Raw genomic sequence first — 12,822 nt, 5'->3', positions numbered from 1 at the left:
GTTATGGGTGCCACAAGAGATATTTCCAGTTAACAGCATTCCTGTTTCTTTGTGAAACTGGTTAGGTGGCTTACAATGAAGCAATCCAACCAGTCATCTTATCGACGGTTTCATCGGACGCCCACAATTTGTTTTGTACTTACACAAGTAAATGTTCATATTAATTCATTTAAATATACACTATGAATTATATGAAATTCAATGAAAACAACTCCGCAGTCTTTGCAGAGGTCAACAGAAAGTTAGGTTTGGGCACGTACTACATTTGGAATGTGTGTCATATGTAAGGTGAATCACACCAGAAGACAGACGGAAAGGTTCATATTTGACCACAACACATTGAAGCAGTGGATTGTATATCATGCTGTATGGCTGCTGTTTTCAGTGCCACCGCAGAGTCTCTGACTGATTTTACTGGCAAAGTGGCCCATAGTTTGACTGAAGGTGGGGCGGAGTCTGAGTCCGTGACATCATCACGTGCAGTATGTCATGATATGTGATGATATGTGACTGTAGTCCCTGTTCACTGTGAGGCAGTGTATCGAGGCAAGAGTTTGTTATTTCACCTGTAACACATCTTCGATGGCTTCTCTTCAGCTTACCAGGTACAGTCACACATCATCACACTGAGACTTGAGCACCTTCTCTTTCTGTTTGTAGATCATGTTGATTTGAAGAGTATGGTGTTAAATAGTTTGTAGAAAGGACAGGTGTGATGGAATTTCACGTTCAACATGAATGAGAAAACATGAATAAACTCAAGTAAAAAAAGATGTCATTCTGTGTATTAAATGTATTAAGTAATAAAGAATTTGTGAAGTAAAAATCTGAACCTCACACATGCAGCTATATAAAAGGCAGCCGGTTGTTACCGCAGAATTAAAACCCCGACTGTGTGATCAGGACCCGACGCGAAGCCGAAACTATTTAAATACTTTCAAAACTTTTTATTTATTCGTAACTATTTCAACCTTTTAAACAGTGTCATTCACATCATTGATTCAAATTCGTGCTTCAGTGGAGACTATGCGTTCTGCACCTGAGCCACAAACAAATAATAATGCGAACATCTTTCTAAATGTACTTAATAACGCAATAGGAATAATTTGCCATTAAGAACAAATCAGTTATCATTTTTGTATCATGCCTGTGAAAAAAGAACATGATGCTTAAATACCACCTGCTCTCAGTGTGGGACTGCAAACATTTATTAAATATGGTATGTGTTTGTGATGCTCTTTCAGGATCATGCGTCCTGATGATGCCAACATTGTTGGAAATGTTCATGGTGGTACAATCCTGAAGATGATAGAGGAGGCGGGGTGCATCATTGGGACGCGCCACTGCAACACTCAGAGAAGGGTGAGCGTAAACCCTCTGCATTTGTACTTTTCAAAGAAACATCATGTTTAGTGTAAAGCTTTCTGTTTGATTCTCATCAAGAGAAATGATGCAACGAGGAAGCTGCATGTTTTTAAAATATATGTCAGATGGGTCGTGTACTCTGTAGTTATCAGATTAATGTAGCGATGAAAAGCATTCAGATCAGATCTCATGCAACCTGTACAGGAACAGACCAGAAAATCAAAAACGCATACCTGCTATGAATGAGAATGATGTTCTACATTAGATTTACATTCTTAGAACTGTTAGGATGTTTGTGACAATGTGTGTTGTATTATGCGATTAGTTTTCCTTTTTTCCACAATATTGAATATCACAGGGCAGGCCATGCCACCTGAGCATCGTCATTCACAGTTTGTGTGTTAAAATGATGTGCTGTAGACAGTTGAGGGCGCTCACCCAGAACATCTGTGTTAGGTTCACTGAGACCAGCATCATTTCCCATTTGTCGCTCAAATTGTTGCTAAATGAAAACGTACTGTGGCAAAGGCATTATTTGGAGAAATCCAGCGGCAGAATAACACCAGTTTCTTTGGGCTGCTAGGATCCCTGCGTGGCGGCTCTGGCCCGGGTGGAGCGCACTGACTTTCTTCATCCCATGTTCATTGGTGACGTGGCTCACGTGAGCGCTGAGATAACCTACACGTCCAAACGCTCGGTCGAGGTGCAGGTCACCGTTCTCTCCGAGAACATAGTCACAGGTCAGTGTGATTTACATCATCATCTACTGACAGAACACAAAAGAGATGCTGTTCACATCGTCGTCTCATACCAGCAGTTAAAACACGTAACATAACGTCAAACATACAATTCAATGTAACATTACCATCAGAGCAAAAGTAACGTATGTAACCTTCACAACTTCTGTGTGTACCGCACACATCACAAACCTGCAGTCTGAAAATGTGTGGAATGTTGTCAATGACTTCTCCGTGTAGATGGAATGAATGAATCAAGCAGAAGGTGTGGATGAATGTGTTTTCTGGGTTAAAGGTCTCAGTTCAGTGCACACTTCTCTGAACAGATCTCAGGATGGCGCTATAGCGCAAGGACGTTTCCTTTTGTTGATATATCATGTGACACTAGAGAATAAAGAGCTATAGAAGACAAATGAGCTGTTTCATCCCAGAATACAGAGATTGGTTTGTTTCGGACTGTGTATGAAAGATTAAAAAGCAATGCAAAATGTAGAAGGCGGGCAGAAGAAGTGTAGGACTAAAAGAAAAGAGTAAATCCCATGGCACATGTGTTGTTACCACAGCAACAGGGTTGTGATGTGACAGGCGGCGTGGGCGAGTGATCCACTGTGTAGGATCTGAGGATGTGAGGGCATGTGAAGACTCCACAGTAATACGGGACTATATTTCACACACATCAGTGACTGGATGACAGCAACTTTCTGTACATAACAAAAACACTCAGAAAGGTTAAATGTCTGGACTCTGCCACGCCTGCTTGATGGATTACTGACCTGTGTCCAGGGGTCTTAACCACCATGAGTACGAGCGGGCCCTGGGCTTCCAGTGTGGGGTACAGGCAACCCAACAATAATAAAATCAAAGCTCATCTATGTTTAATATATGGGTCCCATAGCCTATACAAGGCCTCTGTGGATACCCTGTAAAAAAATGGCAACATATGTTTTTACATTTACATTTTTAGGGATTTTGCAGATGCTTTTATCCAAAGCGACTTACACTGCATTATCCTATACATTTATACACAGATATCTGCAATCCCCGGGGATCCAAACACACAACCTTGTGCTGTTAACACAATGCTCTTACCACTGAGATACAGGAAAGTTTATGCTACTTTATAGCATTGTTCAATTAAATGTAACTTATTCACTAAATTACAGCACATTTCAATAGTATTTTCGAATCTTTTGCTTGATGATTTGATGTTTACAGACATTCATGGTGAGGAATAATTTTTTATTTTTGTGATGCATTAAACACGTGTATATTTGACAGGTAATTAAAGACGTGCGTTTCATACGCCTTCATTTGGTCCATTGTTGATTTTTGGGCTGTGTAGATCATTAGTTCCCAACCTGGGGCCCCCCTTAGGGGAGGGCGGGAGCGGATATGCTTTGAGGCGAATAGAAGATGCGTAAAATGTTCCACTAATAATTTTATATAAAAATATTTTTTCTAAGTTTAAAAAAAATCATATGCTTACAATGCCAAGATAAGGCAGTCAAAAAGGATCTCTTATTTAAAATAATTATAAATATTTCACGCGCATACCGTCACTTGCTCAATGTGCTTGTTGTCATAGTAACGGCAAAAACAAAAGGAAAATGGCAGAGAAACGTAAATGCGGTGATTCTTCATCAGAGGCGAAGAAAATGTTAAGACACTATGACAAAACCTACATAAATTTTGCTTTTATTGAAGACCAAGACAAGTCTCAGCCAGAATGTGTCTTTTGTGGTGAAAAACTGGCAAACGACAGCATGAAACCAAGCAAGATGAAAAGACACCAGGAAACGAAGCATCCAGAGACAATCGGCAAAGAAAAGGAATTCTTAGAAAGCAAAAAAAGAGATGGCTGTGTCAAAAAGATCGACAGATATCAGAAAAGTATTCGAAGGAGCAGGTAGTGATTTACAGAAGGCTACTAAAGTCTCCTTTGAGTGTTCGCTGTTGACTGACAAGGCAAAAAAGCTGCATAATATTGGAGAGGAGTTAATCAAATCCGCCTGCATTAAAATAGTGGAGGGACTATGTGGCCCGCAAGCAGCTGAAAAGGTTAAATCAGTCCCACTTTCTATCAACACTGTGAAAGACAGAATTGATCAAATGGCAGAAAACTGCAAAATAGAGTTGCACGAAAAGCTTAGAGAAGTCCAATTTGCTATACAGCTGGATGAAACGACCACAGTAGCGGGAGAGTCTGTGCTTATCATATATGTACAGTATGTGGACGGAAATGAGTTGAAACGGGACATACTTATGTCTGCCAATTTACCCACAACAACTACAGGTCAGAAAATTTTTATGGCAGAACCCATCAGTCAGCTACTCATCAGATTTTATCCTGCAGTTCTAGAAAGCGCACAAGCACAAAACCTCACATCGTACAATCTGCCCTACACAAATATCGTCGCTTGCTGCACGGATGGAGCTGCCGTGATGATGGGTAGAAATAAGGGATTTAACAGCCGTTTGATGGAAAAGGCTCCAGACTGTGTACTTTTCCACTGTATGATACATCGCGAGGCACTCGCCAGTAAAAAACTGTCCAGAGACCTTGGTGACACACTGGCAACAGTTGTAAAAGTCGTAAACTTCATTAAAGCTCGCCCGACCAACCAGAGATTATTTGCATAACTGTGTGAGGCTGGCTTTCGCGTAGCAAAGTGCTTGTGCGCTTTCTAGAACTGCAGGATAAAATCCTGGAATTTCTGCGAAATCAAAACACACTGTTGGAGCAGCTGACTGATGGGTTCTGGATCAAAACCGCATACCTTCTGACATATTCACTCTTTATAATGAGACCAACAAGAGACTGCAGCGCTCTGAGTCTAACATCTTGGAAGCAATCAATGCTGAGTACAGGGCTGGAAAAATGTCACAGGGCCATTTACAACACTTTCCACTGCTGCTTCAACGTTCTGGGAGTACCAGGCTTGAAGATGTGGAATAACTTGGCTGTGAAGATGAGCTCGCTGAACTACAAACTGATTCACTGTCAAAAAGTCCTTCCAGGAGAATGGATTCAAAAGGCTTTGGATAACCAGGGGACCTGTTGTCGACTTTAACTCGCAAACTATGCCATTACAAAGATCATTCTTCCTTTCAGTACCACCTACCTCTCTGAGACAGCCTTCAGTGCCCTTGTGGCTATAAAAACAAAGTCACGCAACAGACCACAGCGAGTTTAGACTGGCTGTCACTGGCATTACACCTGACATTCCATCACTGGTGAAAGGCATGCAAGCCCAAGGTGGACATTAGTGATTATGCTGACGTTATGATTAGCCTTGTAAAAAAATAAGGATCTGTGCATGCATGTAAGTACATACAGCATTCTACCGTTCATATTTAACATTACGTTCATTAAAATTCAGTATTCTATGTTTATTCATAAAATCCTGAAAAAAGAGAAACAAATGCGTTTTACTAGTTGTGTAAAATGAAAATATTAGGCTAAAAGGAAACATTTGAAGTTGAAAGGAACATTTCCTGTGTATTCATGTAATACAATGTCATAAAAAATCATTAAATGTCATTAAAAAAACTAAATTTAGTAACTATACACAGTGTGTGTGTGTGCTTATGTGCATAGCATTAATATATATATATATATATAGGGGTAACGGATTGTTAAATATGTACATGGGGGGCCCCAAGGAAAAAGGTTGGGAACCACTGGTGTAGATAACATGAGACTTACATAAACCCTGAACAGATTATCTTTAGAGTAGCGCAGGCATTTGACGCAGAGCGAGAACAGTTTTAATATTTATTATCATCAGAGGCGGACAGAGTACACAGCTTCATTACTTGAGTAAAAGTACAGATACCCCTTGCTAAATTTTACTCAAGTACAAGTAAAAGTACTACAGTCAGATGTGTACTTAAGTAAAAGTACTGAAGTACATGTTTTTAAAAGAACTTGAGTATCAAGAGTACATTTTCTAAATATTGCATTACTACTGCCACAGTGCTTACATTTATGTACAGAAACGTCCTACATGGAGTTATGAAAAATGTTAATGTTAATACCTTGGAGAATGTAAAAAGAATTTAAAGTAAAATTTAAATCTTTTTACCATGTTGCTTTATTTAACATTTCTCACTTGCCAACAAGGCAATAGCACAATGGCAACGCTCTGACAAACCTCTGCTAGAGTTTTAATGGATTTTTGCACCCACATTTGAACCGAACCGTTTTAAACACACCGCATACTCAAGAACATCAAAGCAAATACTCCGCTTACATTAATGTGTAATATTAGAAAATAAAATTCAGCTAACAATTGTGTGTACATGTGAGTTTCTCTGTTTTTTCATCAATCAGTAGTGGCATTTCATCAAAACCTAGGTTATGGCGAAATTTCCTCAGACCATACAAAAACGAACCACAACGAAACCAAATGATACCACATATATGTAACCACAAAACTTAAATTAGTAAAAAATAACCCACAGCCAGATGTTGTCATAACCACCACCAACAACTACGTTACAGCGACTATGAGACAAAAATATAAACCAACCATTGATCAGATTCAGCAAACAAGAATAAATATAAAACATGTCTTACCTTGTCGCAGGGTTGTTAAGCCTTGATTCTTTTCATTTTTAAGCTAATCCTGGCATAGCTAGTGGCAAATCGCGCAAAAATACATAATAAACTGCGACTGCGCTACAATGTATGTTTTACATTTTTCACAGATAGCGTTTTACATTATAAATGAAATACAATAACAATAGTGTAAATTATTCATTCATTCATTCATTTTTTACCGCTTATCCGGGGCCGGGTCGCGGGGGCAGCAGTCTAAGCAGAGATGCCCAGACATCCCTCACCCTAGACACTTCCTCCAGCTCTTCCGGGGGGACACCGAGGCGTTCCCAGGCCAGCCGGGAGACATAGTCCCACCAGCGTGTCCTAGGTCGTCCCCGGGGTCTCCTCCCGGTAGGACTGGCCCGGAGCACCTTCCGGGGAAGGCGTCCAGTAGGCATCCGTAACAGATGCCCAAGCCACCTCAGCTGACCCCTCTCGATGTGGAGGAGCAGCGGCTCTACTCCGAGCTCCTCCCGGGTGGCCGAGCTTCTCACCCTATCTCTAAGAGATCGCCCAGCCACCCTGCGGAGGAAGCTCATTTCAGCCGCCTGTATCCGGGATCTTGTCCTTTCGGTCATGACCCAAAGCTCATGACCATAGGTGAGAGTAGGAACGTAGCTTGACCGGTAAATTGAGAGCTTTCTTCACCTGCAGAAGCTTCACCGATCCGTCTGTCAATCTCCCGTTCCATCCTTCCCTCACTCGTGAACAAGACCCCGAGATACTTAAACTCCTCCACTTGAGGAAGGAACTCTCCACCAACCTGAAGTGGGCAAGCCACCCTTTTCCGACTGAGGACCATGGCCTCGGATTTGGAGGTAATGATTTTCATTCCAGCCACTTCACACTCTGCTATAAACCGTCTCAGTGCATGCTGAAGGTCCTGGTTTGAAGGGGCCAACACGACAACATCATCCGCAAATAGCAGAGACGAGATTGTGTGGTCCCCAAACCTGACACCCTCCGGCCCCTGGCTGCGCCTAGAAATTCTGTCCATAAAAATTACGAAAAGAACCGGCGACAAAGGGCAGCCCTGCCGGAGTCCGACATGCACTGGGAACAAGTCCGACTTACTGCCGGCAATGCGAACCAAGCTCCTGCTTCGGCCGTACAGGGACCTGACAGCCCTTAGTAAAGGTCAACAGACCCCATACTCCCGAAGCACCCTCCACAGGATGCCACGAGGGACACAGTCGAATGCCTTCTCCAAATCCACAAAACACATGTGGATTGGTTGAGCAAACTCCCATGAACCATCCAGCACCATGTAGAGGGTGTAGAGCTGGTCCAGCGTTCCACGTCCTGGACGAAAACCACACTGTTCCTCCTGAATCCGAGGTTCTACTATCAGCCGTATTCTCCTCTCCAGTACCCTGGCATAGACTTTCCCGGGAAGGCTGAGAAGTGTGATCCCCCTGTAGTTGGAACACACCCTCCGGTCCCCCTTCTTAAAAAGAGGGACCACCACCCCGGTCTGCCATCCCAGAGGCACTGTCCCCGACCGCCACGCGATGCTGCAGAGGCGTGTCAGCCAAGACAGCCCCACAACATCCAGAGACTTGAGGTACTCAGGGCGAATCTCATCCACCCCCGGTACCTTGCCACTGAGGAGTTTCTTGACTACCTCAGTGACTTGGGCTTGGGTGATGGACGAGTCCACCTCTGAGCCCTCAACCTCTGCTTCCTCAACGGAGGACGTGACGGTGGGATTGAGGAGATCCTCGAAGTACTCCTTCCACCGTCCGACGACATCCCCAGTTGAGGTCAACAGCCTCCCACCTCCACTGTAAACAGCGTTGGTAGGGCACTGTTTCCCTCTCCTGAGGCGCCGGACGGTTTACCAGAATCTCTTCGAGGCCAGTTGATAGTCCTTCTCCATGGCCTCACCAAACTCCTCCCAGGCTCGAGTTTTTGCCTCCAAAACCACCCGGGCAGCAGTCCGCTTGGCCTGCCGGTACCTGTCAGCTGCCTCAGGAGTCCCACAAGCCAACCAGGCCCGATAAGACTCCTTCTTCAGCTTGACGGTTTCCCTTACTTCCGGTGTCCACCACCGGGTTCGGGGATTCCCGCCTCGACAGGCACCGGAGACCTCACGGCCACAGCTCCGAATGGCAGTTTCGACAATGGAGGCGGAGAACATGGTCCACTCGGACTCAATGTCTCCAGCCTCCCTCGGGATCTGGTTGAAGCTCTGCCGGAGGTGGGAGTTAAAGATCTCTCTGACAGGAGACTCGGCCAGGTGTTCCCAGCAGACCCTTACAGTACGTTTGGGTCTGCCGAGTCTGTCCAGCTTCCTCTCCTGCCATCGGATCCAACTCACCACCAGGTGGTGATCAGTTGACAGCTCCGCCCCTCTCTTAACCCGAGTGTCCAAAACATATGGTCGCAGGTCAGATGAAACGACCACAAAGTCGATCATCGACCTGCGGCCTAGGGTGTCCTGGTGCCACGTGCACTGATGGACACCCTTATGCTTGAACATGTTGTTTGTTATAGACAAATTGTGGCTAGCACAGAAGTCCAATAACTGAACACCGCTCGGGTTCAGATTAGGGGGGCCGTTCCTCCCAATCACGCCCCTCCAGGTGTCACTGTCGTTGCCGACATGGGCGTTGAAGTCCCCCAGTAGGACGACGGAGTCCCCAGTCGGAGTACTTTCCAGCACCCCTCCCAGTGACTCCAAGAAGGTCGGGTACTCTGCACTGCCGTTCGGCCCGTAGGCACAAACAACAGTGAGAGACCTAATCCTGACCCGTAGGCGCAGGGAAACGACCCTCTCGTTCACCGGGGTAAACTCCAACACATGGCGGGAGAGCTGGGGGGCTATAAGCAGACCCACACCAGCCCGCCGCCTCTCCCCATGGGCAACTCCAGAGTGATGAAGTGTCCATCCTCTCTCGAGGAGTGTGGTTCCAGAGCCCAAGCCATGGTCACTCGGGTACTCAAACCCCTCCACCACGTTAAGGTGGCGGTTCAAGGATTTTTATAAATTATTCGATTTATAAAAATTATTAAATGGATGCCAACTAATTGGGAAAATAAAGACCATCCCCACTACCCCTAACACTTGATTCCAAAACCACTGTTAGGCATTTTGTAAGCAGTTTCTTTGTTTTATTGAAAATAAATGCCTGTATATGATCTTAAATGTGGAAAATGCAGACAAACGAGTTTAGCCAAAAAGAGCTTCGAACCAACATTACGATGATGTCACGTCAAAACTACATATCATCGGTCTTACCGACTACGTCAATGAATCTATGGTGGGTGTCAGTAGACGATCCGTTCGCGCATGCACACCACGACGTTGTAGAAACCGCTCATGCGCAAATGATGATTTAGTTGTGCGATGATTTACGACACTGCACGATCTGTTCCACGCTTGCGCAGCTTTGTTTTACTTTGTTTATATTTTTTTACTGTTAAATTAAATACAATACTCAATTTACTTCGCTGCTGTCCACCTCGTATCATTTCACTATACGTTCTGTCAAGTCAGTTTGAAATACTGTAATGTTTCCCCTGACTTGTTTATACATTCTCAAATACATTCATGTACACATCAGTGTAAAGTAGTTTAATTATCTTTAATGAGTCTCATTATGCACACTTACTTTGTTTCAACAATGTTTTCTGAACGCTATAGGGCCATACACAAACGCCGCCCCTGAAATCAATAAACCTAAAACAGCAAAGAAGGCAATATAGCAATGTTCTGACACACCTCTGAACCTGACCGTGTTATACACGCAGCATAGAGCAAAGAAGAGAAAATAATAATGATTAAAGAAAATCAGCTGACCGGCCGCGATGTTTTCAAGTTCATTTCATGTTATATTTAGTATTTTATATGACGCTATTGGCTACCCTTCACTTACCTTTATTCTTTATTCATATAAAAATACCCCCAAATCGCATGAAAATAACACACAAAACACACATTCTTCAATCGTGCATTTATTAGCTTCTTGTTTTGGTGAAGAAATGTCACTGTAGTTTTATCACGGATGTCCTGAATGAGGAAGTGTACACAGGACGTGTCATGCAGATGTGAGATGATTGACAGCTGTACAGCAAATGATAGAGCTCTGAGGTCTGGGTGATTGTTGCTGATAGGCTGTCCCAATAAGTGGCGCCTGCACAATCCAATCATGTTTGAGAGGGAAAAAACTAATTGGTGGTTTCCGAGATTTTTCTTTTTTCCTTTTTAGAAGTAACGTGTACTTATGGTTATGGATAGAAATGTAGCGGAGTAAAGAGTACAATATTTGCCTCTCAAATCTACTTGAGTAAAGTCATGAGTACTCCCCAAAAATGATACTCAAGTAAAGTACAGATCCCTCAAAATTGTACTTAAGTACTGTACCTCGTTACTGTCCGGCTCTGATTATCATCTTAACCTTCACTTTCTATAACTGTGAGGGCAGCTAAGGGAAAGAACGGTAAAGTTGTGGGAGGTCATATGACCCTTGGAGGTCATAATCCCGTCCCTGTGGATATACAGTAGACGTCTAATTCTGCACCTGAAAGAATGAAATGTCAGATTTTAAATAACACACACATGAATAATAATATCTTTACACAGCATTATTCCGTTTTTAAATCAACGACACAGCCATGAAAATATAAAAGATTACAGAAGTTTAGCTTCATCTTAATTCTAATGGGCATCATAGACAACACATGTGAGGTGTTAAAGCCTTTCATTTATTCCTCATCTGTAATGCATCCGGTGTACATCACAGGGTAACAGTCCACTGTGTTCTCTCTCTCTCTACATGTGAAGCGTGTTGTGTGTCTTTAAAGGCTTGTGCAGAGCCGTGGGGAATGAGGGCAGACTTTATGTGCTTCTGTCACGTTAACTTAACATCACGCTCCAGCAACACAGGCGGCGGTTACAGAGAGCGAGACCTGCACACCTTTCATCCTCTTTTACTTCTTCTTCTGTTTTATTCTTTAACAGTCGGTGTGGGTGCTGATATCTTAAGATGACAATGATAAATGCAAATATAAACTCTACTTTAATGATAGCTAAGAAGATGTACACAATAATAACTACATTTAATACAATCCAATGATAAAGCAAAAACAAAGAATGATTTTCAACACGAGTCCATCATAGAGCATCAGCAGAAGGCTCGGAGGCTTTTTACACGTTTGTGTAGACTTCTGAACTTCAGGCCATCACGTGACTCTTCTCTAGAAGAGAGAACACACACACACACGCACAGTCAGGGTCAATCATGTCAGCATGGTCTCTCTCACACTCCTCAGGGGTCTCCTGCCTCTCAGTGCAGGGGCCTCAGTGATGACATCATCAGCAGAACAGCCTCCGCTACCGACACTCCCCCCACACACACATCATCAGTGAGATCACAAATGTTTCTGGTCGGAAACTTCACACTTTTTAAGTGTTTATTCCTGAATGTTCCTTAATAAAGGTTGAGCAACTTCATACACTACTATTAAAAGCAGCACAAATGTTTGTTTTGCTGTAAAATGATCCATGATGGAATCCAAATGAAAGTATTGTTTTTTATTACATTTGTTTGCAGAAAACTAGTTCACACACACATATATACTTTATATACAATAGATCCTGTTATCTAGCTATTGTTTTTTATTAAAGGGGTCATATGGTGTGAATGTGTTTTTCTGTGTCTTTGGTGTGCTATAAGTTGCTCATGTATGTATTTGACACGTACAATTGCACAAATTAAAGTGTGGGAACAAATGATGCGTTGTACCTTGAAGCGAATGCTTACCCAGACCTGCCTGAAACACCTCGTGTAGCCACACCCCCACAAATCTACATCAGCTTGTGGTATGATTTAACTAAGACCGCCCCAAATGTAAACGCAAGTAAGGTGGGCGTACCTGTCAGTGCAATTAAAGAGGAACCTGATGTTCCAAATATGGTCAGAGGCGTTACATTTCCATCAGTGACTTGCAGTATTTCACCAATCACTACACGCTGGTGATCTGGCCAATCACAGCACACCTCGCTTTTCAGAGCGATGAGCTTTGTTAAGAATCTGCGTGTTTCAGAGAGGCGGAGCAAAGAAGAGATACAAACATGCACGGTGTGTGGAAAATACAGCGTTTTTAAACCTTAAA

At 43.2% G+C, this 12,822-nt stretch overlaps 1 protein-coding gene across 4 annotated transcripts in view; it reads left to right on the top strand.

Annotated features, from left to right (window-relative positions):
• acot7 (acyl-CoA thioesterase 7) overlaps nucleotides 1-12,822 on the top strand; it is a 96,846-nt gene that overhangs the window by 2,505 nt on the left and 81,519 nt on the right. For 2 of the 4 annotated variants that reach the window (XR_013787296.1, XM_079467459.1), the window contains exons 2-3: nucleotides 1,245-1,362; nucleotides 1,949-2,105. Coding sequence is in view for 2 of the 4 variants with exons in the window: in XM_079467459.1 (XP_079323585.1) it covers nucleotides 1,245-1,362; nucleotides 1,949-2,105 (275 nt within the window). In the remaining 2 variants the exon portion in view is untranslated. Of the gene's footprint in view, nucleotides 1-341; nucleotides 606-1,244; nucleotides 1,363-1,948; nucleotides 2,106-12,822 lie in introns of those variants that run through there. The other 2 variants (XM_079467460.1, XR_013787297.1) reach the window with 2 other exon arrangements.

Source organism: Barbatula barbatula (genome assembly GCF_947034865.1).
Source record: "Barbatula barbatula genome assembly, chromosome: 11".
Classification (NCBI taxonomy): Eukaryota; Metazoa; Chordata; class Actinopteri; order Cypriniformes; family Nemacheilidae; genus Barbatula; species Barbatula barbatula.
Note: the sequence above shows the minus strand (reverse complement) of the source record. Positions and strands in the feature narration are given on the sequence as shown.